Raw genomic sequence first — 27,233 nt, 5'->3', positions numbered from 1 at the left:
CTCTCCCTACTTCAATTAGACCTCAGCCTCTGTTGTTTCCTTCTTTGTGTTCTTATCATTTAGTTCCCACACCGTTTCTTCTCTCACCGAATCTCAGTTGATTTCTTTTTTTTTTTTTTTTTTTTTTTTTTTTTGAGACAGAGTTTCGCTCTTGTTACCCAGGCTGGAGTGCAATGGCGCGATCTCGGCTCACCGCAACCTCCGCCTCCTGGGTTCAGGCAATTCTCCTGCCTCAGCCTCCTGAGTACCTGGGATTACAGGCACGTGCCACCATGCCCAGCTAATTTTTTGTAGCTTTAGTAGAGACGGGGTTTCACCTTGTTGACCAGGATGGTCTCGATCTCTTGACCTCGTGATCCACCCGCCTCGGCCTCCCAAAGTGCTGGGATTACAGGCTTGAGCCACCGCGCCTGGCCTCAGTTGATTTCTTAAACATCAATAGATGGAGCTGTCCTTTCGTTCCCTCTTGAAAAATGTTCTTTGCTTAGGTTATATGTGAAACTTCACTGTTTCATCAGGCCCCCTGTTCACATTCTTTTGTGGTACGTTTTCCTCTGCTCAACCTTAAGATGTCTCAGAGTCCAAGGGGTCAGGTCCTGGGTGTTCATCTCCGTACCCACAACTCTCTTCACAAGTGATTTATACAGTCCCATCTTCAAATTCCATCTATATGCTCCTCAATCCTCAATCTGTATCTCTATCCTTAATCTAGAACTCTATTCAAAGATCCAACAGCCTAGTTGGCATCTTCATTTGGAGCCAGCACATGTCATTTTCCTGATTATGACCAAAGACCCTCTGAACCCCTTCCTGTAGTGTACAGAACCTCACGTGATCTGACCTCTGCAAATCTTCCTGACTTCTTTTGGTACCACACCTACCCAGGCAACTGGCCTATTCTCTGTTCCAAAAACACATAATCTTTTCTCACTGTAAGGCCCTGTACTTGCTGTTCCCTCTGCCTGTAATGCTTTTCCCTTGATTTCTTTGTATGACTGTTTCCTTTGTGTTATTCATAGCTCTTCCGACACCTGCTCAATCCATGACCACTCACCAACCAGTCACTCACACATAACCCTATTTTATTTTTTTACACACATGTATTACTTGATATTTTGCTTATCTGTCTCCCCGACTAGAACATAAACTCTACGAAAGCAGAGTCTTGTTTTATTCACCACTATTCTTCACAGCCTTAACACAGTTTCTCTCACTAAGTGATACACATTTTTTTTCAAATGTGAAAGCAAAGTGGTTTTCATACAATACAAAGTGGTTAAATGTCTCAGGTGCCCAGTGGAAGGAATGGCATTTAGGCTGGACCTTAACTACATGCATTAAGCGCAACAAGGAAAAAGGAATATGTGGGTAAAAGGCAGGAGGACAAAGATTCTTCAGAGAACAAACCACGTGAAAAGGGGCAACAAGGGCACGGTGTATCCTGGAGTAGCAACTATCTCAACTGTGAGAAGCTGAGGCATGAAATAAAGGGGGAAAGTAGGCCAAAATATAAAAAGCCTTGTATGTATCATGCTGAAGAGCTTAGATTTTATCCAGGAGTCCATGGAAAACTACAGAATACATTTGATTATAGAGTCAAAGACATTTAAGTTTCAGAAATAAAATTCTGACAGCCATGTGCGAGAAGGTGGAAATCCTCCCTTGGCGTATCTAAATTAAAACAAAACACAGAACAGCACAAAAATGTCCTTCCACATGCTTGAATGGTTTCTATTAGTCTATCAACACAATTATTTCTCTATATTATCTACATAAAATGTGTCATATTTCAACATTATATAAACAAAATCTTAATGTATGTTTATTTTAATGTTTGCTGGGCTACTAAACATACCTGGGTAATAAACTTTTTTCCCATCAGTCTTGTATACAACCATTGTGATAAATTCTCGATTATTCGCAAAATCATCCTAAAATCACAAAGAATCCAATGTGGTTAGAAAATGGGTTGAAAATGCGATTTATTTTCTTTTTTAAGCTCTCCACAAAAATGTTCTTTATTTAAAGTTAACAAAATAAATCTAATTTTAAGGGCATTTTTTCAGCTATTTAATGTTATAAGAAACATTGTTTCTCTGAATTAAATTATCATTTTAATAGATGACAATTGCATGAAATAATATATTAAATAAGATTCAGAGGCTATTAAGATTATGGTTAACCTTTAGAGAATCAAGACTAATGATTCAACATTTCCAAACTCCCTTCGGCATATTTCAATGATTTAGACTATACATCATCCACCCACAAACCCTCACTAAAAAGCATCAACTCCCTCATACTTTTCTTCAGAGATAACTTCTGAACAAGATTTTATGTGTATAATTATAAAATATGAATTTCCTTAGAGGAAAATATTCATTTATTTGAGAAAACACGACTTTCAGGGTACCTATGTAAATTAAACAGGCTGGTGATTACATATGTCTTTCACAATGTTCTAAGTATATTTTTAAAAATTTCTGCATAGGATTATCATTAGAAGGGTATCAGTACCTTGTCTGTTATGTGTCTACTAAGCAAAACCCAAACTGCAGCGCCCCCCTGTGGACACTGCACCTCCAGTTTGTACTGGGGGTTGTTGGCCAGGCTATAGGCATCTTTCACAGGTCCTTGCTTAGCATCCCAAGTACTAAAAGATAAAGTCAACAAAGAAGGTTGTAATTAAATTTCTCATAAGGCTAAAATATAACACTTTCAGAAAGTGAATTAATCAGAGTTTTTGGGTTTTACTGGTTTTAATTTTTTTTGGCATCATCAGGAAGTACGGAAAGAAAAAACTATTAACAAGATAGTCACTGTGGGCATGACAAAAAGAGGGAATGCTAGTCTTCCTAAATTAACTATTCCATTTTTATTTATTTGTTTGAGACAAGAGTCTTGCTCTGCTGTCTGGACTGGAGTGCAGTGGTGTGATCTTGGCTCGCTGCAACCTCCACCTTCCAGGCTCAAGCGACCTGCTGACCTCAGCCTCCCAAGTAGCTGGGATCACAGGTATGCGCCACCATGACCAGCTAATTTTTGTATTTTTTGTAGAGATGAGGTTTTGCCATGTTGCCCAGCCTCGTCTAGAACTCCTGAACTCAACTGATCCTCCCACCTTGGCCTCCCAAAGCGCTGGGATTACAGGCATGAGCCAACGTGACTGGCACATGCTTTTAAGTGAACAAAGTGGAGGCTATTATAAAGCATACTCTGCAATGTGCAAAAAGTTACCTGTGAATACATGTTGATTCTTTAAAAAGACCTGGATTCCAACTCAAATAAATCACATCATAATACTGGCAGAGATCATCCCAGGAAATCCAAAATATTCCTGAAAATTAATACCTTTGTTAATCTAAAAAAACTTAATGCTAAATGACTTAAGTCAGTTACATAAATTTTGCCTTGTTAGAACGTTTTTTGAAGAATAAATGGTATTAAAATTAAAAAGATACATTTACCATTGTCTATTTTCTGAGCTGTTCGGGGATCAAAGTTTAAATACTTTTGCAACTCTGGAGTCCAGTTTTTTACATCATTTTCACTGTATCTTCCTTTCCAACGTAAATGACTCCAAGGATTTTTCAACTGGATGAATCGCAGCCCCTATATAAAAAAAGAAACAGGAGATAACATTAAGCTGCAAACAGTTTTTACTGTATTAGTTATTAGAGGACAAACCGTGAGTACGTATCAATTCTTTTCCTTCAAATCAAATAAAGAACATTTCCATCATTGCAGGAGTTCTATTAGACAGTGCTGCTTTAGAGCACGAAGTATTTCCTGCCTTTTCAAAGCTCACTCTACTCTACCCTGGTCCCGTTTAATTTTCCAGTATTTATACTCCACATATCTTTGGTGCTAATCTAGCTTTTCCTTTTACAATGCCATAAAATCCTTATTCAAGTTTGCCTCCAAAGGCATTTCTCATGCCGTTCCTTTTTTCCGAAGCGCCCTCTTTGATCCCCTTAGTTACCCTTTCTCCTCAGTGAAGACAGACATAGTGAAGGAAAAAGAACGCGGACTTTGGAATCAGAATAAAGTGGGACCAAATTCCAGGTCTTTGGGTGGGTCATTTACCCTCTGCACATTCGTTTACTCATAAGTAAAATGAAGATTATGATGTGTCCCTAGAAGATGGCTGTGAAGACAAATGGAATTAACATAAAGTATCTGGCATTTAGTAATTTCTTTTAATTACTTTTTCTCCTCCAAACTTCATAGTGCTAACAATTTATATCACATTAGTTTAAAACAGTTTCCTATCTTACACTGTTTTCTATTTGTACAAGTGTACTCATCTCGTCTCCCTAATGAAATCATTAACTCCTTGAAATGGTGGCACTATCATCCCTTTTCAGATTTTCCACTGAATTTATGAAACAGAATCTTAGGTAAATGCTCAGTAAATACCAGGTGTGTCTACAGAATTGATTACATTAATTCAGGAAAATGAAAGAGGTGGTAAATCCAAAATAATATTTGTTTTACTGCAAGCAGTCACCTAAGGAAATTGTGTACTTTTTCTAATGATATCATAAATCAAACTGTTTGGGAGACATCTAAACAACCACAACAACACACTCCTTTGCTATTTCAAATGGTGGCAAGTTGTGGCCTCGGGTAGACTTATGTGATTTCTGGACGTTAAGACTCACTCCTCTTAGGCTATATTCCCTAGAAGCTTCATTAATGCAATTTCTTTCATCAATATCTTCTACACCGTACGTGTCTCATAAGTCAACCGATGTTCAATTCCTTTCTTTTCATAAAATCTAGTTCTCCATAAGCAGGAAATCTGCCTCATTTCAGGACTCTTAACACTTACTAAAAAAAGGAGCACAAAGGAGAGCAAATTGCTGCTAAGCTTTTCCGAGACAGACCCCCAGCATCAAGTGATATTCAAGGACATTAACATGTGGCTGTAGATTTTGTTTGGATGGGTACAAAACCAGCCCTAAAAAGAAGAAGGAATGCTAGAGAAGTTAAAAAAAAAATTCCTTTTGCTGAAACATCCAATTTCTGAAGTTATTTCCAAGTAGCAGCAAAGGAAAAGCCTTGGACAGCTTCAGAAATTCTATGATAACACCTGTCTGAAGTCCGCACCCTGATCTGAAGATGTACTTCCATAATAGGCTATTTATGAAACATCACCTCAAAGACACAAAAATGACCCAAACAGGGAATTGCTGAGACAAAAATGAAGATAAAACCTTGGAATATGCAAGCAGGTTAGAGGTAGTCAAATAAAAATGACAGTCCCTTATGCAAATATTAATAAATATTAAAAATCTCTAAGTGAAGGAAGTCACCAATGATGTAATACTGAGCAGAGCTGTCAGAGTCGAAGATTAGGTCTATCTACAAAAAAGAAGTCCTAGAGATAAATGCTTGAATCAGGTATGAAAATATTTTAAAACAGAAGTCAGAATTAAATAAACACCTCAAAATATAAGTAGCAAAAAATAAAAATAATGCACCTAGGAAACTCCTCGAATATATACCCAATATAAAGAGTACTAGAGAAAACCTTTTATATATAAATATACATTTTTTGAGACAGGGTGTCACTGTGTCAAACAGGCTGGACTGTAGTGGTATGATCATGGCTCACTGCAGCCTCGAGATAAAGTGATCCTCCTACCTCAGTCTCCCAAGTAGCTGGGACTACAGATGTGTGTAACCATGCTGGACTAATTTTAAAAACATTTATTACAGAGATGGGCTCTTGCTATGTTGCTTAGGCTGGTTGTGAACTTGTGGCCTCAAGCAATCGTCCTGCCTCAGCCTTCCAAAGTGCTAGGATTACAGGTGTGAGCCACTATGCCCAGCCACTTAAAATGTTTAGACTGGTATTTGCGGCAAATTACACTCCTAAGAAAACCCAAACTTACTGGCTTACTTAATTTCACATAATTTTTATATTTTTTGCTTTCAGTGGTCAATTTTTACGCCACTTAAAGAAACAATGGCTGTGGGGGGTGCAACACTGACCAGCTAATTTAGAAAGTTCTGAGACTATAAATTTTAAAATGGTGCAATAGGTCCCTCTTACCCTCATAATTCATATACAGTCATGTACCATAAAATGAAATTTCAGGCCGGGCGCGGTGGCTCAAGCCTGTAATCCCAGCACTTTGGGAGGCCGAGGCGGGTGGATCACAAGGTCAAGAGCTCGAGACCATCCTGGTCAACAAGGTGAAACCCCGTCTCTACTAAAAATACAAAAATTAGCTGGGCATGGTGGCACATGCCTGTAATCCCAGCTACTCAGGAGGCTGAGGCAGGAGAATTGCCTGAACCTAGGAGGTGGAGGTTGCGGTGAGCCGAGATCGCGCCATTGCACTCCAGCCTGGGTAACAAGAGCGAAACTCCGTCTCAAAAAAAAAAAAAAAAAATGAAATTTCAGACAATGATGGATTACATACATCATAGTGGTTTCATAAGATTATAATGGAGCTGAAAAACATGTATTGCCAAGTGATATCCTGTTGATCCTGTCCCTCTGTGGACCTAGGCTAATGTGTGTGTTTGTTTCAGATTTTAATAAAACAGCTTAAAAAAAAGATTTAATAAAAAAAAAGCTCATAGAACAAGAATGTAAAGTATTTGTGTACAGCTCTACAAACGCATTGTTATTACAGACTCAGAAAGTTTAAAATTTTTAAATTTATAAAGTAAAAAATTACAGTAAGCCAAGGTTATTATTGGACTGGTCTGATGGTAGTGGGTTAATCGGAAATTATTAACATTAGTATCACTGAAGTTGGTATACAGCCACCACTCATCAATTTGACTGGCTTAAGACAATTCATTATTGAAGAAAACAATATTCTCATAAAATCGACATGTCAAGTGTTCATAAAGTCTACAGTAGTGTACAGCAATGCCTGAGTCTTTCCTCTTCACTCACCACTCACCCACTCACCCAAAGCAACTTATAGTCCTGCAAGCTCCATTCATTTAAGTGCCCTATACAGGTGTACCATTTAACAAAATCTTTTATACTGTATTTTTACTGTGCCTTTTCTATGCTTAGATATACAAATACTTACCATTTTGTTATAACTGCCTACAGTATTCAATATGATAACATGCCGTACAGGTTTGTAGTCTAGGAGCACTAGGCTATACCATACAGTCTAGGTGTACAGTAGGCTGTAACAACATCTAAATTTGTGGAAGTACATTTTATGATGTTCGTGCCACAACAAAATCACCTAACAATGCATATCTCAGAATGCATACTTATCATTAAGCAACATGTGACTGTAATTCCATGTGCCACACATAAGAAAACCAGTCTAATTAACACACAGTAGTGCTCTGTTATTGCTGACTGATCACTACTTCTATTTGTTCTGTTACCAAGGGTCCTTCATTAAGAAATAGAGCTTCTTTAATAATCTTTGTATTTTCTAACCCATAGAACCAATCCATTTTTCAGTTAAAAATATCAACCACCTCAAAAGTAATGAAGTCAAATATTCTAACACTTACTCCAGATAATGCAGAAATAGGATCTGCCTGAAAGGCCTGACAGCATGCAAGGACTTCTAGGAGAAAAATACTTGTTCACACAAACCCAATGGCATGTATCTGATGCCTAGCTATCTTCCTATTTTCTTCCCCTTTCACAATTTTTTACTTTTTTTTTTTTTAATGACAGGGTCTCTATCACTCAAGCTGAAATGCAGTGGTGTGATCATGGTTCACTGCAGCCTTGACCTTCTGTGCTCAAGTGATCTTCCCTCCTCAGCATCTTCAGCAGCTGTAATTATAAACATACAACACCATGCCCAACTAATTTTTTTAAATTTTTTGTAGAGATGGGGCCTTACTACGTTGCCCAGGCTGTTCTTGAACTCCTGGCCTCAAGAGATCCTCCTGCCTCAGCTTTCCAAAGTACTGGAATTACAAGTGTGAGCCACCATGTCTGGCCTCCTTTCCCAAATATGTATTTAGTGTCTACTATGCTTTAGAGCAGGGGTTGCCAACCCCTGGGCCACAGACCAGTACTGGTCCATGGCCTGTTAGGAACTGGCCCGCACAGGAGAAGGTGAGCAGTGGGTGAGTGAGCATTACAGCCTGAGCTCCGCCTCCTGTCAGATCAGTGGTGGCGTAAGATTCTCATAGGAGTGTGAACCCTGCCGTGAACTGTGCATGCAAGGGATCTAGACTGTATTCTCCTTATGAGAATCTAATGCCTGATGATCAGGGGTGAAACAGTTTTATCCTGAAACCATGCTCCCACCTGCCCCTCCAGTCTGTGGAAAAACTCTCTTCCACAAAACCAATCCCTGGTGCCAAAAAGGTTTGGGAGCACTGATTTAAGAGCTTAACACTGTGATTGATCAAAACACCAATATGCAGCCTGGAATCTTGGCAGCTACGTACTCACCTCAAAACTGCGCTTATATGGAAAAGACAAAGTGTTTGTTATGTAAAAGCGTTTCTGTTCTGTTATCAGTAACTGTGTCACCCCTATGATTTCCTTTCCCATATTTTAATTTCATAATTTCCAACAGTAGAGTCAAGCTGTTTAACATAGTAGGTGAAATGGTTTACAAACTCCACTTAAGCTTTGATTTGTCAGTATTCAAAAGTCTGATAAATTATCTAGGATCCCTGCAAATGTCTTATTCAACAAGAAAAAAGAAAAATATTTAAGGCAAACCTTGAACTCTCTAATATCCAAAACCGCATAAGCATGTGTGGGAACCAGGCCCCACTTCTCCCCTTCAGCTTCTGTCATCATGCCAGTTGATGCAGTGATGAGGACATCTCCTTTGTGAAATCTGGAATGAACCCCAAGGACAATTAATTAAGAAAAACATATTTTTAATCCAAGATCACACCATTTTATCGTTAGTTTAATGGCTTACATGAAAATGGGCTGTTCCTACTTCTGAAGAATTTTCAACAAGTAGTACATTTCTAATTCATAGTATATCACATAAATTACCACTTTTTAAAAGTTTTAGGCAACTTAATTCTAAAATAGAAACCTACCAATGAAGGAAAACAAATGCTAAATTTCAAGTGGTTTACAAATAAAAATGAAGATGCAAAATACCAAAGGCACTTCCCAAGATGGCACATCATTTTATTTATCAAATCACTGAGCTTTCCAGTTTTGCAACCCAATGTGTATTACTGTTTAGACAAATTTCCTGTCCCTACATATGGATTATCCATTTAAGGTTTAACGTCTCAGACTTCTCTTTTCCCACTGTCCCTCAACTTGGTAATTAATTAGTGAGTCTAAAATAATTTTTCCATATTGCATATTCAAATATTTTAGATTACCTAAAATTTAGATTAACTCTATTAGGGAAGATAACTGAGGACTATAGAAGTACATAATGTGAAGTCTATTTTAAAAACAAATTTCCTTAAAATAACTAAAAAGAACGGCTTCTGTAACCTCTATTCTAAATAAGGCATGATATGTTTTTAAATGACCACATTTACCACACACATAAAACAAAAAAATGTTTACCTTTGATAAAGCATTCTGAAAGAATTATCCTTACTGAAAGTTTGGCTATCTGAATGCATAGCGATTCTTTCTGGTATCCAGCCTGTGAGTGCATGAAGATCAATATTCTGCAACAGAAACACATTTCGGGACAGCCAGTGTCATTTGCAAGTTCTTAAATCCCCAGGGCCATTATATCTCACTGACTTGGCATAATTTTGGTAGAAATAAATCAGAAGGTAGTTGTTCTCAATGAGTAATACATTTCTTATTTAACTCAAATTCCTACCTGATTTTGGAAGGCAACTATGCTCACCACCATACCAACAACGCGGCCTCCTACCTGATTTTGAACATGCATATTTTTTCCCCACAATCTTTGTTGCTCTTCCTGAATAAAAAACTGTTTTACCGATGAATATAATAAAAATAATAAAGATACGTAACAGAAAAAATAATAAATAAAAATACATAACAGAAAAAAACTGTTTCAACGATGCAGTCACTCTCCTTTCAGTGAGTTCTTGAAATGATATTTCTCATGTTTTATATACATTCCCATTCTTTCTCTGTCTAAACTTCTGAGTAAATCAACAAGCAACAGATTAGAAAGCTAAACTAACAGTATGTGAAGGCTAGAGCAATTCAAAGTACAGACTGGGAAGAAAGAAACTGTAACATCCTATTGCATTTCATAAAAGTATGTGAAAGCTAGAACAATTTAAAGTATAGGCTGGGAAGAAAGAAATTATAACATCCTATTGCATTTAATTATGACCTATATATTCTTTGTCTAGCATTAGAACTAGGCGAAAAGAAAAAAAACAAACTGGAAAAATCAAGGACATCTGGTTTGGCAGGGAAACTAATCACTTACAAATGATGGATGATTTGCATACATTACTTCATCTTTATGACTTCACGACAAGAGGTAGATATTATCCTTATATTATGGATACATGAAGAAGCTAAGTAAGGTTAAACATTTTCTAAGGCCACAGGCTCGTAACTAAGAATTTAAAGTCATGCCAGGCTAGGTGCAGTGGCTCACGCCTGTAATCCCAGCACTTTGGGAGGCGGAGGCAGGTGGATCACCTGAGGTCAGGAGTTCAAGATCAGCCTGGCCACATGGTGAAACCCTGTCTCTACTAAGAATACAAAAAATTAGCCAGTCATGGTGGTGCATGCCTGTGGTCCCAGCTACTAGGGAGGCTGAGGTGGGAGAATTGCTTGAACCTGGAAGGCAGAGGTTGCAGTAAGCTGAGATCGTGCTACTGCAGTCTGGCCTGGGAGACAGAGCAAGACTCCATCTCAAAAAAAAAAAAAAAAAAAAGAATTTAAAGTCATGCCAATCTGACTAATTTCTGTTAAGATTGGATAAAACATGCAACTCCTTGAACCTGAATTACAAATAAAAATATACATGACAATATGACATATCCATTTGATCTAAACAGACTGCTCTGGAAAGGTACACTGTATTTATAATTGGCCTTGTATCCCGACATAAAAGGAGATACAGTTTAGGCTTTCCCAGATACACAAGAAAATATATTTATCCCCATAACACGGGGACTGGTCATCCTTTTTCAGGGGTTGAAAATCTGCTTTTCCTATAAACAAAAAGACCATCTAGAATTTTTCAAATTTAAAAGAGTTATATTAGATAGGGTAAGTCTGTGTCTGGATCGTCTTATCTATTACTCACAGAGTTGGATCCTGGAAAATCATATCCTCCCATGACTTTCATGTATGCTTTTTCTATAAGAGAAACCCATAATTCACTTTTATTGTTGGAATAAGAACAGAGCAATTCTCCCTTGTGATCAACAGGTAACTGGTCATCAATTATCACCTGGAGAAAGAGAACATTAACCTTCTTAGGTGCACAAAATATCTTAAAATCCTTTCTATCAAGACAAAAACACACTTTTCATAATGATAAAATACAAGGCACATATTAAGATAATGTTAATAGCTGGAGGGCTATTAAGATAATGTTTCTAGAATCTTACTAATTATAAAATGTTGCTCTTTTTAAAATGATGTCTTTATCCAACTTTAAAAATGAATCTGTCAGATAATAACCTTGAATCGATTAATCATGTAACCACCACTGAAATTAAAAAAGATTGAGCATTCAAAATAAAAAATTTAAAATTTGAAATGCTCCAAAATCCAAAACTTCTTGAGCGCTGACATGACGCTCAAAGGAAATACTTACGGAAGTATTTTAGATTTTCAGATTAGAGATGTTCAACATGTAGGTATTCTGCAAATACTCAAAAATCTGTTAAAATCCCAAATCCAAAACACTCTGGTCCCAAGCATTTTGGATAAGGGATACTCAATCTATATTAGATATTCTAGAAATGTACATTTAAAATAATTACAAAAGGGCCTTACTATTAAAGAACATTATTGTCATTTTATCCTAAACCTGTAAGAAGATTCATGTATAGTTGTAAAAGTAGAATGTTATGACTAGAAAATCTATGTAACAGGAGTAATATAATCACAAAAATATAGTATCTAATTCATATTAAAGTTACCTGAGAGATATAAGAATTTTGATTTAACACCAATAGAATGATTATGTGATACATCTTTAAAGACTCTTTAAACAAGAGGTAAAGAATTATAGTTTAGTAAAATTATTAATAATTTTGTTTACTTTTTAAGTAATCAGGTAAAATGGCTCTCAGACAGTGTTCTAGACAACATCATCAGCATCACCTGGGATCCTGTTAGAAATGCAAATTTTGATTAATCTCAGACCTGAATTAGAAACTCTGGGCATGAGGTCCAGAAATCTGTGTTTTAATAATAGATCATCATCTGCCAGGTGATTCTGTGGATACTAAAATTTGAGTATTACTGAACTACAGAGCAACAATTTTCAGACTGGAATCACCAGAGGATCTAGGTCAGGCATCCCCAAACTTTTTACACAGTGGGCCAGTTCACTGTCCCTCTGACCGTTGGAGGGCCGCCACATACTGTGCTCCTCTTACTGACCACCAATGAAAGAGGTGCCCCTTCCTGAAGTGCAGTGGGGGGCCGGATAAATGGCCTCAGGGGGCCACATGCAGCCTGCGGGCCATAGTTTGGGGAAGCCTGATCTAGGTGAAATATAGATTCTGATTTAGTAAGTCTAAGGCAAATCCTGAAATTCTGCAAAACTAACAAGTTTCCAGGTGATGCTGATGTTGCTGCATGGATGTCAGTATGGACAGGTGGTGGAGAATCCTAACAATGCAAGGCCCTAATAAAGTTCAGAGTCCTTAAAGAAATGAGTGCGAACTGGCCAGCTGTGGTAGCTCAAGCCACTTTGGGAGGCTGAGGTGGGTAGATCACGAGGTCAGACATTTAAGACCAGCCTGGCCAACATGATGAAACCCCGTCTCTACTAAAAATACAAAAAAGAAAAAAAAAATTTGCTGGGCGTGGTGGTACAAGCTAACAGCAGCGACTTAGGGGGCTGAGGCAGAAGAATCACTTGACCCTGGGAGGTGGAGGTTGCAGTGAGCCGAGGTCATGCCACTGCACTCCAGCCTGGGTGACAGAATGAGACTTCATCTCAAGAAGAAAAAAAAAAAGAAAAAATAAATTCATGTGAATTAAAATTATGCATATATATATTTAAAAGGAAATAATTTTAAAGGTACCTTACATCTCAAGTCATGACTACATATATACCCTTCTGACCTAACAGATTTAGTTTGTCTGATTTCCTTTTAATAAAAACCATCATGAACTACCATATGAAAATTTATTTTAAGCATTAGTAAATCCTTAGTTCAATGATACTTTTTGAAACTGTATATATTTTCTCAAAACCATTTAAAAAACAAATTTATAATTGCCATGGTTTTAATTTTTAATTATTAACATATGATGCCACTGGTAGTAATATATAATATCACAGACTCAAACTGACTTTTAAAATGTTTACGCAGGTGACATTTCTTAATGATTTCACTCAAGATTCAAAGGTAGGGAAGGGAGAGGGACAAGGGATGGGAGTGGGGAGAGACGTTATTCACCTTTCTTGGGACACCATTGAGGTGAAGTTTTACCATATACTTCCCACATGGATTGTACTCTGGTTCACCATCCTTGTTTTGAGGGTAAATTATGCTTTTGTAAGAAAAAGAAATATTGAAATACCAACATAAGCATTCAATATCAACTACTATGCAGAACATTTCATTCAGGCATATACTACCATCCGGGCAATTTCATAAAAACAAACAGTAGAATATTTTCCTACAATAGGCCTAGAAAATGAAGTACACCCTAATCAAAGTGCTTATTTACCATTAGTAAATAATTTTCTGAGATCATAAAGTAGGCATAAATTTCAAAATATTCTGAGAAGTGTTCAATGTTAACTTATATACCCTAATAAATCATCTAATTAAGTGTATATATTTTAAAATAATCTTTTACCACTGGCCCTAAGAAGTAAAGACCACTTCAATTAACCACAACTAAGGCAAGTAGGTATAACTTTGACATAAAGTTGCATAAAATTATACAGTAAGATACCTGAACAAATATCAGGATCAATTTTCTTTTAACATACATTTGGACCACTTACATGGCAACCAGTTCAAACTAAGGACTGTGTCTAATTCATCTTTGCACTCTTAGGACTTAACACACAAAAACCACTCTGGAAAAGTTGAATGAAAAAATGATAATGCTTAATTTTTGCAATTAATGATTTTTATATATCTTTCAAAAATCAAAAAAGCATTTCAGAAACATTTTAATACATTCTAAAGCAGTTCAAGACAAAGATATTTTCCAGTAACCACATTAAAAGTTAAAAAGGTAAAACTAATTTTAATGTGTTATTTAATCACAAATCAAAAATATTAGGATTTTAACATATAATCAACACAAAAATTTGAGATGTTTTGTGATTTTGCATTTTTTAACGTTCTAAAGTTTTCAAAATCTTGTGCATTTTACACTTGCAGTGCATCTCATCTCAGTTCAGACTAATCCATTTCAAGTGCTCAACAGCCACGTGGCTAGTGAAAACCTCACTTTACAGTCCGCTTATAAAGTGTTATCAATATGACACGATTTTACTTTGATAAATTTCATTTCAAAACATTAATTCCATAACTATTAACTACATGTATATATGTTTTTGGATTATTTTAGCATATCTTTCCATTCATAAATCATCTGCTTAATTTCTACAGAAGGGCCATATTCTGAATGATATGCTCTGTCCACCTTCTATATAGGTAAGTCTTAAGTTTTAAATTTCTTGTTCAAGAGCAATTATACAAAAAGAGGTAAAGAGAGAAACACAGATTTTTACCTGGTAATCAACTTCTTATTAAATCGTCTTTCATAAGCTGCACTGATGGCCAGTGATGCCACAAAGGAACAATCTGATACTATCGTCTGTTAATAAGAATTAACATATTTATATTCATTCATGTAATTTCAACATTACCATAATATATGTACACTGCCCCAAGTACCTGACTTTTTATACTAAATATCTTTTTTAAAAAAACTTCTATTTTAGGTTCAGGGGTATATGTGGAAGGTTACATAGGTGAACTCGAGTCACAAGTGTTTGTTGCACAGATTATTTCAACACCCAGGTATTAGCCCAGTACTCACCAATAGTTATTTTTTTCTGTTCTTCTCCCTCCTCCCACCCTCCATGCTCAAGTAGAACGAACTGTCTGCTGTTCCCTTCTCATCATTAAGCTCCCACTTGTAAGTGAGAACGTGCAGTATTTGGTTTTCTGTTCTATGTTAGTTTGCTAACGATAATGGCCTCCAGCTCCATTCATGTTCCTACAAAATACATCCTGTTCTTTTTATGGCTGCACAGTATTCCTTGGTGTGTATGTACCACATTTTTTTCATCCAAACTGTCACTGATTGGCATTTACATTGATTCCATGAGTTTGTTATTGTGCATAGTGCTACAATGTATACTAAATATTTTCTTGGCTGTTATTTGAATAGGAAAATAACAAATAGAAACACCATACTAACTCACACATTTGATTTTAATAAATCCTAGAAAAATTAAATAATGTATTTTAATAAAGTTGATTTTGAGTAATCAAATAAATATCCTTCTATTGCTAACTATTCCCTTATCAAAGGTGAAATTCAGATTCTCAAGTTTTGCATCTACAAGTACATAATGATAGTCCACATAAAAATCTGTAATCTCTCAAAACAGTGATTTATCTCAGTATGTTTCAGTCAAAACATGCAGGATGAACAATTTTTCCAATTATACTCATGTACCTGAATACATAATAGAAATCTAAGAAAAATCTCAAACCTATACGCAAATTACTTTAAAATGCTAACTTTCCTATAAAATCATACAAAATAAATGCTCACCTGCTTTATGCTAAAACTGGACACAGTATATATCATTGTAGGATTGTTGGTGAGGTCTTCTGGTCGTACCCATTTGGAAAATGTGGTTTTTTGTTTAGGTGATAATGGTAGCTTGCCCAGTCTGTCACTGAGGTAATAACAAAATTAAAATTAAAAAATCTTAAAAAATGACTCAAAGCCAAAATTAAATTCTCTAGAGTTTGTTTTTTGTGTGTGTAGGGGGGGGGGAGCGTCTAGTGATTACTGCAGTACTGTATCATCCTAAAATAACCTTCTGGTCAAATTTGGCTTTTTACACTTAACCTTGAGTCCAGTCAACCTGATCATCCCCTCTAATTAAAAAATATACCTAAATAACTGAAAACAGAAGAACAACTTAAATTCATTTATATTAAGAATTTTTAAAATTTAGCATAAATGTATTCAAGAAATTCAGCAATAAAATGAAATCATTAACTAAATAGTACAAGCTGATTCATTCAAAAGCACCTAGAAAGGTGAAGATTCTAAGCTGGTTCTTTACAAACTCCACTTGGCAAGACTTAATAATGAGTGTAGCTAATATAGTGAATACTAACCATGTGCCAGGCATCATGCTGAAGTACTTTACATACATAATCTACTTACTTCTTAAAACACCTCTATTAAAGGAATTTTTGGAAATAGCTAAAAGTGACCAATGACTTACCAATGTCAGACAGCTAAGAAGTAGCAGAACTGGCATCTGAATGCAGATCTCTGGTGCCAAATCCACCATTCTTGTCCACTACGCTCTACTCACTGTGTGTTACATTATTTCTGTAAAATTGATGTGTAGTTCCAAGGGGAAACATCTAACTTTCCCCCAAACTTTTTTTTTTTTTTTTTTTTGAAACAAAACAAAACAAAACAAAAAACAGCTGAGGTCTCCGTATGTTGCCCAGGCTGGTCTAGAACTTCTGTGCTTAAATGATCCTCCAGCCTTGGCCTCCCAGAGAGCTGGTATTACAGACATGAGCCACCAGGCCCAACCATCCCAAACTGTTTCTAGAGCAAGAGCAACAAACTGGTTTTCAAAAGATTTCTTAGTAATAGAAAGTATGTAATATGCCAACTGGAACAAATGCAACTCTTTTTTTATTTCAAATAATGGTAACAGATACTGGGAAAAAAGGATTTTGTAGTCAAGTATGATCTACAAACTCCTGGTTAAAGTATTAGTTTTTTCAATGAAGGACACCTCTAGACCTCTAGACTTTTAATAAGCCAATGTTTATTGTAATCTCTTAGAGTAGAATATGGCATATAACATACCTCAAACGTTTTTTATTATCATCTCACAGAACCACTAGTATTCCAGGTAACATTTTGGTACCTGTATTATCAGGTGCTAACTATAAACAGAAAGTGAGCTGACTAAATTCAGAAGAGTTTGAAGATAGCTGTCAAAAATTTTGAGGGAAGAAAATTAAGGCAAATTCAAATTTATAATGTGTTATTAACCTGTTATATGAACCTTATTTCAGCATAAATCAAAGATTCCATATCTGTTCTCTCAAGTCACCAGAGGATTATCGAATTCAAGGTTTTTTTCCCTTAGAACTTAAAGATATTAAAAATATTTTACAGCTGGGTGCGGTGGCTCACGCCTGTAATCCCAGCACTTTGGGAGGCAGAGGCAGGCAAATCACTTGAGGTTAGGAGTTTGAGACCAGCTTGACCAACATGGTGAAACCCAGTCTCTACTAAAAATACAAAATTAGCCGGGTGTGGTGGCGGGCGACTGTTATCCCAGTTACTTGAGGTCTGAGGCAGAAGAATCTCTTGAACCCGGAAGGTAGAGGTTGCAGTGAGCTGAGATCGCACCACTGCACTCTAGCCTAGGTGACAGAGTGAGACTCCGTCTCAATTTAAAAAAGAAAAAAAGGGTAAAATATGACCAGAATAGAAAAAATTAAAAAAAATAATTCAATCTCTCTAGCCAAAGATAACCATTCATAAATTCAGGAGTCTTTCCTGACAATCTGTTATCCCAACTTAAAAACATTTACTGTTGGCTTTTTCTTCTGATTATTCTTACAGTAAAATAATCTAAGAAATAAGAAAATACCTTGCCACTTAGAGTAGCAATTTTAGTGTTTATTCTTGTTTTTTCCCAATTTAACTACTTCAAGAAGTATTTACTGAGTACCCACTATACAGCAGATACTGTGGTAGGCACTGGAGTGCAGTTTAATTAAAACAGACATGGTCTCTGTCCTTATGAAGTTTATATGCTAGAGTAGACAGGGATTAAGTAAATAATCACACTGAAGAAAAGAAAAGAAAAATTCCAACTGTGACAAGTGCTATGCCTAAATTAAGGAAGTCTGCATGGCTGCACATTTTACTTTTCCAATTATATGATGAGCATTTTCCTACATTATTACATTCCTTGAAAACTTGACTGTTTATGGCTCTATCACATTTTTTTATGAACACTGTGTCATAGAAGCATTAAAAATATAATTTACCTTAATCTGTTGCACAAAGATAGAAATAAGTTTACATCTCTACTTGAATATTTTCAAGAAGATACTAGAATAACTGATTCATTTTTATAATTATAACAATAATGATAAGTAGCTTTCATATGAATCTTTGAGTATATCTCTAAATAGTTTACAACTGGATTCCTGAAGTTAAATTATTGATGAAAGAGGTCTACAAAATGTTAAAGTATTTGAAATATATAGCCAAATTGTTATATAACTTAGTATCTAACAAAATATATTACTTTTCTACCAGTTGACCTTTATTATATAGTGCTTGCTATGTAACAAGCACCACTCTCAGGGTTTTACATTTTATTAACTCACAGTAACATTATGGGGAGTTTCTATTATTATCCCCATTTTATATGCAGGTAACCGAAACAGATTTAACAACTTGCCCAGTGTTACACAAGATTTGAGATCAGAAAGTTTGGCTCTAGAAGACTGCCCTAAACATTAATGCTATAAAGTTTCTCATATATAAAAATTCCTTTGATCCCAATCAGTTACTAGCATTACACAGCTGCCCGAGTGAAAAAATAGGTTGGTAACTATCTTTGAGATAACCTAATCCTTGGGCATTTAAGTACAGCAAAACACTAGAAAATAAAAAGCAGCTCTTTTGTTCTTTATAGAGTTTTCATACTCCATATAGTGAGCATCCAACTTTTTTTTTTCTAACAATAAACAACAAACTCATTGGAGATATTCTGAAAAATAAGCAAGTATTAAAAGAAATTAAATCGCCCAATTTTGTTTCCTAGACATAACCACTGTAAATATTCGGATGTATTTCGCCATATCATTTTTTCTACACATCTATAAATATATGAAAAGCAAAATAAAGGTCAGGCACAGTGGCTCACACCTGTAATCCCAGCACTTTGGGAGGCTGGGACAGGTGGATCACTTGAAGTCAGGAAATCGATACCAGCCTGGCCAATACGGTGAAATCTCGTCTCTACTAAAAATACAAAAATTAGCTGTGTGTGGTGGGGTGCATGCCTGTGATCCCAGCTATTCAGGAGGCTGAGGTGGGAGTATCACCTGAGCCCCGGAAGTCAAGGCTGCAGTGAGCCATGATCGCATCATTGTACTCCAGCCTAGGCAACAGGAGTGAGACCCTATCTAAAAAAATAATAATAATAATAAACAATTGGGACATTATATATAATTTTCTTTTTAATTTCTGTAATGGGAACAATTTTTTTCCCACATCTTAAAACGCTTATGTTGAGCAGCATAATATTTGACTGTATAGATGTATCATTATTTAATGATTCCCATACTGCTGGAGAGTTTATTTCAATAATTTTTTGCTGTAACTCTTGCTTGAATTGGATATTCTTAGTAAACAATAATGTCATTCCATTCCCCTTTTCCATTCAGTTTCTTTCCTGGCTTGTATTTCTGTTGTGATTCAATCACTGCTTGGACAAATAATTACTGAGTACTTACTTTATACCAGGTACTGTGCTAGACACTACAGAAATAATGTTAGGCAAAAGGAGATCCTCACGTCCTCATGACTGAGGACGTAGTCATGCTCTTGCTATGCTGCCCCACCTCTTTCCCACAGCCACCCTCTATTCCAAAAAGTTTGTTTTTTTACAAATTTTAATTTCAAGGCTATTAAATTGAACTTCAGAGCACTGAAAAAGTACTGAAAAGTTAAAATGCTGGAACTAAAAATTGCAATAGTGCTTACTTACCAGAAAGGCATTGGATAGGCAAAACGTTCTCTCAGATCAACACTCATGAAAGGAACATATTCTATGCCATTTATTTTTGATGTTGTCCTATCAAACACAAGAAAAACAAATCTAAATGTTCAAGTTCACCTTAACTGCCAATCTTATTTCAACTCTTTAAAATTTAAATGACAAGGTATGATACTGTATTAAAATTAAACTGACAACCTCATGTGTTTACACACCTCTGGACAAAATTTTCATAAAATACCAGAAAATAATTGATTCAATTCAAACCAATAAGAATATTCTTTTAAGGCTAACACCCACAAGGACTATTCAAGTAATGAAAGTGTCCTTGACGCCAAGTCACAAAACCAATTCTATCCTAAGCCTAAAGGGAGAAATCAATTGCTTATTTTCAAATTAAAGAAACATGACATTTACAATTCTGAAATATATGCTCTTCATATTTTCTGGTTATGGGGATATAAAATGGGTAGTGAAGGAAGGAAGTGTCATAGGTACCAGCTATGGTCTACTGACAAAGAAATAAGGTTTGTAGTAGCTTTGCATTCTCCTTGTTTTGTGTATATGTTTATTTATCTACATTAACTATTTCCTTCTTGTATCTATTTCTCTCCTTTATTTACAAGAGGTTGCAGAGTAACTTCACAATTCAGTCTTTAAGTAACAATAGTCAGGAAATCTGAGCACTACTTAATACAGTCAGAAATAGATGAAATGATTGAGACTACAGCCTTGTTTTGGAAAGATGATGAAAACTTTTCACTTATGTGAAGGATAGTCGCATTTTGTTAGGTGGAATACAGAGTTGTTTTGGTATAGTACAGAATTTCAAATGTGTGAAGGTAACATATGGAAAAGTCTTTCAGCTTTAAAACTACCTTCTGTGTCCTGCATTGTGTTGTGTTGATACATACGCAACTTTTCCTAGACAAAGGCAGCCAGATCAGCAGTACAATTAAAATCTTCAGCAGGAAAGGAAAGAAAATTGCTCTCGAATGGCTACTACTTAGGCAGAAGCCCTTTCAGTTCAATTTCAGAAAACAGAAAGATGAATACCTACATGACTTACACAGCTCTAAGCAGACTGAACTTTCTGCAGTGCTCAATTTTTAAAAAGGCCACACTCGATCAGGGACTTATCCTATCTACACTGCTTCAGAGGGCAATCAAGAATTTTAGCCGGGCGCGGTGGCTCAAGCCTGTAATCCCAGCACTTTGGGAGGCCGAGGTGGGTGGATCACGAGGTCAAGAGATCGAGACCAACCCCGTCAACAGGGTAAAACCCCGTCTCTACTAAAAATACAAAAAATTAGCCGGGCATGGTGGCACGTGCCTGTAATCCCAGCTACTCGGGAGACTGAGGCAGGAGAATTGCCTGAACCCAGGAGGTGGAGGTTGCAGTGAGCCGAGATCGCGCCATTGCACTCCAGCCTGGGTAACAAGAGCAAAACTCCGTCTCAAAAAAAAAAAAAAAAAAAAAAAAAGAATTTCCACATTATTGTGTTTTACTTTTTTTTTTCTTTGTATTGCTCCTTGTGAAGCAGGGCTACTCCATAGGCAGTATGCCCAGAGTAGCCATGTTTTACATTTTTAATATCCTCTGAGACTGAGTTTTCAGACAGACTAAACTGGCTGCCTAGACGAGGGGTCGTCAAATGTTTTCTGTAAAGAGCCATATGGCATATAATTTCAAGTTTCTGTCACATATTCCTTTTTTTTTTGGCACATGTAAAACCCTTTAAAGAAAAATTTTTAATTACACACACACACACACACACACACACACACACACACACATTTTTTTCTTGAGATAGGGTCTCCTATTGTCCAGGCTAGAGTGTGTGGCGCGATTTGGGCTCTGCAACCTCCACCTCCTGGGTTCAAGTGAGCCTCCCAACTCAGCCTCCCATGTAGCTAAGACTACAGGCGCACATTATTACACCCAGCTATTTTTCATATTTTTAGTTGAGACAGGGTTTCAGCATGTTGCCCATGCTGGTCTTGAACTCCTGGGCTCAAGGGATCCACCCCCTCTGCCTCCCAAAATGCTGGGATTACAGGAGTGAGCAGCTAGTGCACCCCTAGACTCCTATTTCAAAGTAACATTTTTCCTGCATTAGGGCTCTGGTTACAAAGTTACATAGATAAAGAGTGGTCTGCCACAGTTCATTTTGCTCCTTAATCTTTAGTGGCTCAATTTCACAGAATGCTAAGATTTTTAGAAAAGTGTACTATGTCTAGTAAAAATGCTAATATTAAAATATATTGAAACTAAAGCCAGACACAGTGGCTCATGCCTGTAATCCCAGCACTTTGGGAGGCCGAGGCAGGCAGACTGCTTCATGTCATGAGTTCAAGACTAGCTTGGCCAACATGGTAAAACCCTGTCTCTACTAAAAAATAAAAATAAAATAAAAATTAGGTGTGGTGGTGCGCACCTGCAGTCGCAGCTACTCCAGAGGCTAAGGAAGGAAAATCGTTTGAGCCCAGGAGGTGGAGGCTGCAGTGAGCTAAGATCGCACCACTGCACACCAGCCTGAGCGACAGTGCTAGACTCTGTTTCAAAAACCAAAATAAAAATAAAATAAAATAAAATATATTGGAACTAAAATTTTAACTAAGTTGTGACTACATGATGATATAATTACACTGTAACATCACAATACATTATAGGAGAAATCTGAATTCAGCAAACCTAATGAAAATGCATAGATGTTAACAAAATTCTTCACTACAATTAATTATAAACTTATTTACCTGAGTACTTCTATTTCTTCTGCTGTGTATCTCTGTCCTTGTGCATCACATGACTGTGGACTTATAAATGACTGAGGTCTTTCAAGGAAGGGATTAGCTCCCAGTGGAAAATGTGCTCTCACTGGAGGTGGCTTTGGTTTAATATTTGTTGACTTGATTTTGCAAAATGGCTTGGTCAAAGGCTCACTCAGTGCTTCTGCTCTGTAACAGGCACAAACAACTCTTCTAGATTTTCTTCTCAAGTTTAAGCTTTTCAGAAAACATAATTTACTTGAAGAACCAGTCAAGCATCCCTAATGTAAAATTAGTATATAAAATTCTAACATACTAGTTAACATTTCATGACTTAAACTACTTCCAAAGATAAGCATTTTTTACAAACAATATTCCATTGACATCATTAATTATGCACTTACTACCTAATCAGACACTATGTAAGGAAAGTGGTATAAAAGAATGTATACTGAGGAAGCATTCTAAGTGACAGAAGAACATGTACAAACATGCAGAAGTATGAAACAGCATAATGAGTTAAGGTAATTTCTTTTTTTAATTTTTTTTGAGACAGAGTCTCACTGTGTTGCCCAGGCTGGAGTGCAGTGGCGCGATCTTGGCTCATTGCAACCGCCGCCTCCTGGGTCAAATGACTGTCCTGCCTCAGCCTTCCGAGTAGCTGAGATTACAGGCACCCACCACCATGCCCAGTTAATTTTTGTATTTTTAGTAGAGATGGGATTTTGCCATGTTGGCCAGGCTTGTTTCGAACTCCTGAACTCAGGTGATTAGCCCACCTCGGCCTCCCAAAATGCTGGGATTACAGGTGTGAGCCACTGAACCTGGCCAGGTAGTTACAAAATAATGCATGTAGCCCCTGTGAGAAGTGCAAATGAGAGGCAGCAGATGAGACCACAGTAAAGCAGGGGCTGGATCACAGACGGCCTCACATGATATGCAAGAGAATTTTGACTTTGTTCTGTCAAAGAACTAACAAGCTAAAAAATAGAAGTTCTTAATCTGAGGTCCATATATGAGCTTCAGAATTCTTGTGAACACTCTGAAATTATATGCAAAAAAATTTCATGTACATTTTCCTACAGAGTGGATCCATAAGTTTCAAAAGACAGGACCATGGCTATCCCACCCACCCTTTGCTTAGGATGCACTCAAGAATATTGAATGGGTTAGCCACACAGGTGATAAAGTCACTTATGATTCTGACAGGTGATAGAAGTCAAGACAGAGAAGACAACTGTATGTCAAGTGCTCATATCTTCATGAATCTGAGGAAATAAACTAAAGGTTAGTAGATGACAATGAAAAGGAGGGATGACTATTTTACTTTACTCAAAAAAGGAAGGGCTTGTGGTAGTACAGTTATCTATCAGGTCAGAGCCTCAAAAGGAGATAATGCATGCTATAGGTATAAAAGCAATTTCCACTCTGTGTGTATCTACAACACTCTTTCAAGAGTGTTGCTTACACAAACTCATTTATTCTTTCAGCAAGTATCTACTGAGCACATACTACATGTCAGGTACTCTGCTAGGTACTTGGTTACAGCACTAAACAAAATAGACAAAAATCTCTGCCTTCACAAAGCTAACCTTTGGGGGACGAGGGCTGGAGGGAACATAGACATTAACAAATATAATAAGCTAGTAAATCTCACAGACCTTAGAAAATAAGAGCAGTGGGAAAAATACTAGAACAATCAGGTTGCAACCGCTGGGGGAGATTCAATTTTAAACAATGCTTAGGGCAGGCTTCATTGAAAAGTTGGCATTTCGGCTAAGACGTGAAAGAGCTACACACGTATAATTTTATGTATATTGCTGAAAGCAAGTTCATGCTCACGTTTTCTATTTTTAGCAGATCTGGGAGGCTCTCTGGAAGCTCTCTTTGAAAGTCTGATATTACACAACAGAAAGAAGGTCTTCCATTTCAAATATCACGATAATTTCTGTTCTAAACTAAAACTAAAAACATTTATTGATTTGTTATTTTTTGAGTTTAAAGCAGGGAACTAGAGAGAGAAGGTAAATTCACTAAGTAGAAAAATGTGTTTTAGATCAGTTAAAAGATGGAGGTTTGTTAGTGCAGCCTTTTACAACACATTAATCTGTTTAAATACACTAACTGCCACCCACGGATTAGAACTTGAGTGATCAAACTCACCTGTCTAATGCCTGCCGAGCCAATTGTTTCAGTTTATTTTGCAGGGCTTTATCAGCAGTTTCGTAAGACTTAAGAGAAAAAGAGACAAACATTCTAAAGCATAATTATTTTTCAATTTGCTTGATACATACATACTTCTAAGCAAAAAATTTATAATGCATTTTACACTTGTTGAAATTGAGAACAAAGATGACATTAATTTTCATCATTAAAAATATCATTTAAAATAGTGTTGAAAATTTGCCACTGAGGTGAACTTTAAAAACACTTAATGTGGACAAGTGCTAACTGAACCAGAACCATTTGACTATGGCGCTGTGGAAGGGCTGCATGGCAGAAACTCAGAAGACTAGCACTTACAGTCCCAAGGCACCTACAGAAATCAGGCCAGATGGTTTCTCTGAGCAAAAGACTCAGCCAAAAAGCCAGTCCTCTGAAAGACCCTGGGGACTGTCTCAACTACTTTACCTCGTCCTCCTGTCAAATACACTGCTCTCTTATGCATCAGATGTCCCTTGAAGCTAAGAGTTCCAACTAAGACTCAGCAGGGAGCAGTAAGAGCCACTCAACATACAGATTTTACACTGCAAATAAACAAAGCTCGCCCAAACCACGAGCTTATTTTTTAGTGCATAAAATGAAAAAAGAAGTTTATTCTAAATTGATTTGTTTTAATAATTTCTTTCTATAGTAAGTTTATCTTAGTTATAATAGAAAGGTTAAAAATAGTTCTTGTAATTTAACACTCAATACTGTCAAAATTTTAATAAGATGTAAAAACTCATTATTAACTTCCTACTTACCATCTTTTATTGAGGAGTAATTTAGGTACTTTTATAATAATTTTTTTATTTTAAAATTCTTGTATTCAATGTGTTATGTAAAATTCACTAGCAATAGAAGAAATATCTTGGCATAACTCAATCAAATGTAATCTGCAACTATACATACTGTTTTCAGACAGAGATCCACAGCTTCTGTGTACAATTCTATAGCGTCTTCGACATTCTCTTTTTCATCTTCGTCAAAAGCTTGTGTAACAAGGAAATGGGCGCGCTCTAAGTCTAACTGATGTTTTGACTTCAAAGGATCAGCACTCTTTGACTGAACTAGAGTAGAAAAAAAGCACATACAGAAGGGATATTATTTAAATATTCATACAGCCAGAAAACACCACACTATTTTCACACATTTAAGACATTCTTTACCAAAACTGTGTAATTCTTCATTTAAAAAACTTAGCAAAGTTAAAAAATAATTCTTAAAAAAGGACAACTTTCCTCTCTTCTTTTTTGTTTTTTGAGACAGGCTCATGCTCTATTGTCCAGGCTAGAGTACTGTGTCATGATCACAGCTCACTACATCCTCTACTTTCATGGGCTCCAGTGATTCTCCCACTTCAGCCTCCTGAGTAGCTGGGACTACAGATGTGTACCACCATGCCTGGCTAATTTGTCTCTGTCTCTCTCCCTTTTTATTTTTTTTGGTACAGAGTTTTGCCCTGTTTCCCAGGCTGGTCTCGGACTCCTAAGCTCAAACAATCTGCCAGTTTTGGCCTCCCAAAGTGATGGGATTACAGGTGTGAGCCACTGTGCCCAGCCTTCCTCCCTTCTCTTTTTAATCTTAAGGTCTAAGAAAAAAAAATCTCCAATTGTTTATCACACAATAGACACCAAAGAATATTAAAAAAAATACACTACTGGCCGGGCGCGGTGGCTCAAGCCTGTAATCCCAGCACTTTGGGAGGCCGAGGCGGGTGGATCACGAGGTCAAGAGATCTAGACCATCCTGGTCAACATGGTGAAACCCCGTCTCTACTAAAAATACAAAACATTAGCTGGGCATGGTGGTGCGTGCCTGTAATCCCAGCTACTCAGGAGGCTGAGGCAGGAGAATTGCCTGAACCCAGGAGGCGGAGGTTGTGGTGAGCCGAGATCGTGCCATTGCACTCCAGCCTGGGTAACAAGAGCGAAACTCCGTCTCAAAAAAAAAAAAAAAAAAAAAAAAAACACTACTTATTTAAAAAATTATTTCCCTGAATTTCTCCCACTAGCATTCTCTTCACTTAAAAATTAAAACATAGGAGTCCTCCTCATATGCTCCTCTAGCTCAAAAGACAAAACAAAAACTTTGAAATTGCTAAATATTAAGAAATCTATTTTAAGGCAATTAAAAACTTTTATC

General features: G+C 36.7%; 1 protein-coding gene across 3 annotated transcripts in view; it reads right to left on the bottom strand.

Annotated features, from left to right (window-relative positions):
- The window catches only part of CAPN7 (calpain 7), a 46,144-nt gene that overhangs the window by 8,791 nt on the left and 10,120 nt on the right, over positions 1-27,233 (bottom strand). Inside the window, exons 3-16 of one of the 3 annotated variants that reach the window (XM_039480164.2) lie at positions 26,001-26,158; positions 25,050-25,117; positions 22,875-23,075; positions 20,109-20,195; positions 15,884-16,010; positions 14,829-14,914; positions 13,534-13,627; positions 11,196-11,342; positions 9,509-9,615; positions 8,684-8,804; positions 3,468-3,612; positions 3,238-3,337; positions 2,518-2,653; positions 1,856-1,931 (exon numbers count right to left, since the gene is read on the bottom strand). In XM_039480164.2, the coding sequence (XP_039336098.1) occupies positions 1,856-1,931; positions 2,518-2,653; positions 3,238-3,337; positions 3,468-3,612; positions 8,684-8,804; positions 9,509-9,615; positions 11,196-11,342; positions 13,534-13,627; positions 14,829-14,914; positions 15,884-16,010; positions 20,109-20,195; positions 22,875-23,075; positions 25,050-25,117; positions 26,001-26,158 (1,653 nt within the window). Of the gene's footprint in view, positions 1-1,855; positions 1,932-2,517; positions 2,654-3,237; positions 3,338-3,467; positions 3,613-8,683; positions 8,805-9,508; positions 9,616-11,195; positions 11,343-13,533; positions 13,628-14,828; positions 14,915-15,883; positions 16,011-20,108; positions 20,196-22,874; positions 23,124-25,049; positions 25,118-26,000; positions 26,159-27,233 lie in introns of all 3 variants that reach the window. The other 2 variants (XM_074405659.1, XM_039480165.2) reach the window with 2 other exon arrangements.

Source organism: Saimiri boliviensis, chromosome 9, assembly GCF_048565385.1.
Source record: "Saimiri boliviensis isolate mSaiBol1 chromosome 9, mSaiBol1.pri, whole genome shotgun sequence".
In the NCBI taxonomy this organism is placed as follows: Eukaryota; Metazoa; Chordata; class Mammalia; order Primates; family Cebidae; genus Saimiri; species Saimiri boliviensis.
The sequence above is the reverse complement of the archived record's forward strand: the minus strand, read 5'-3'. Positions and strand labels throughout refer to the sequence as shown.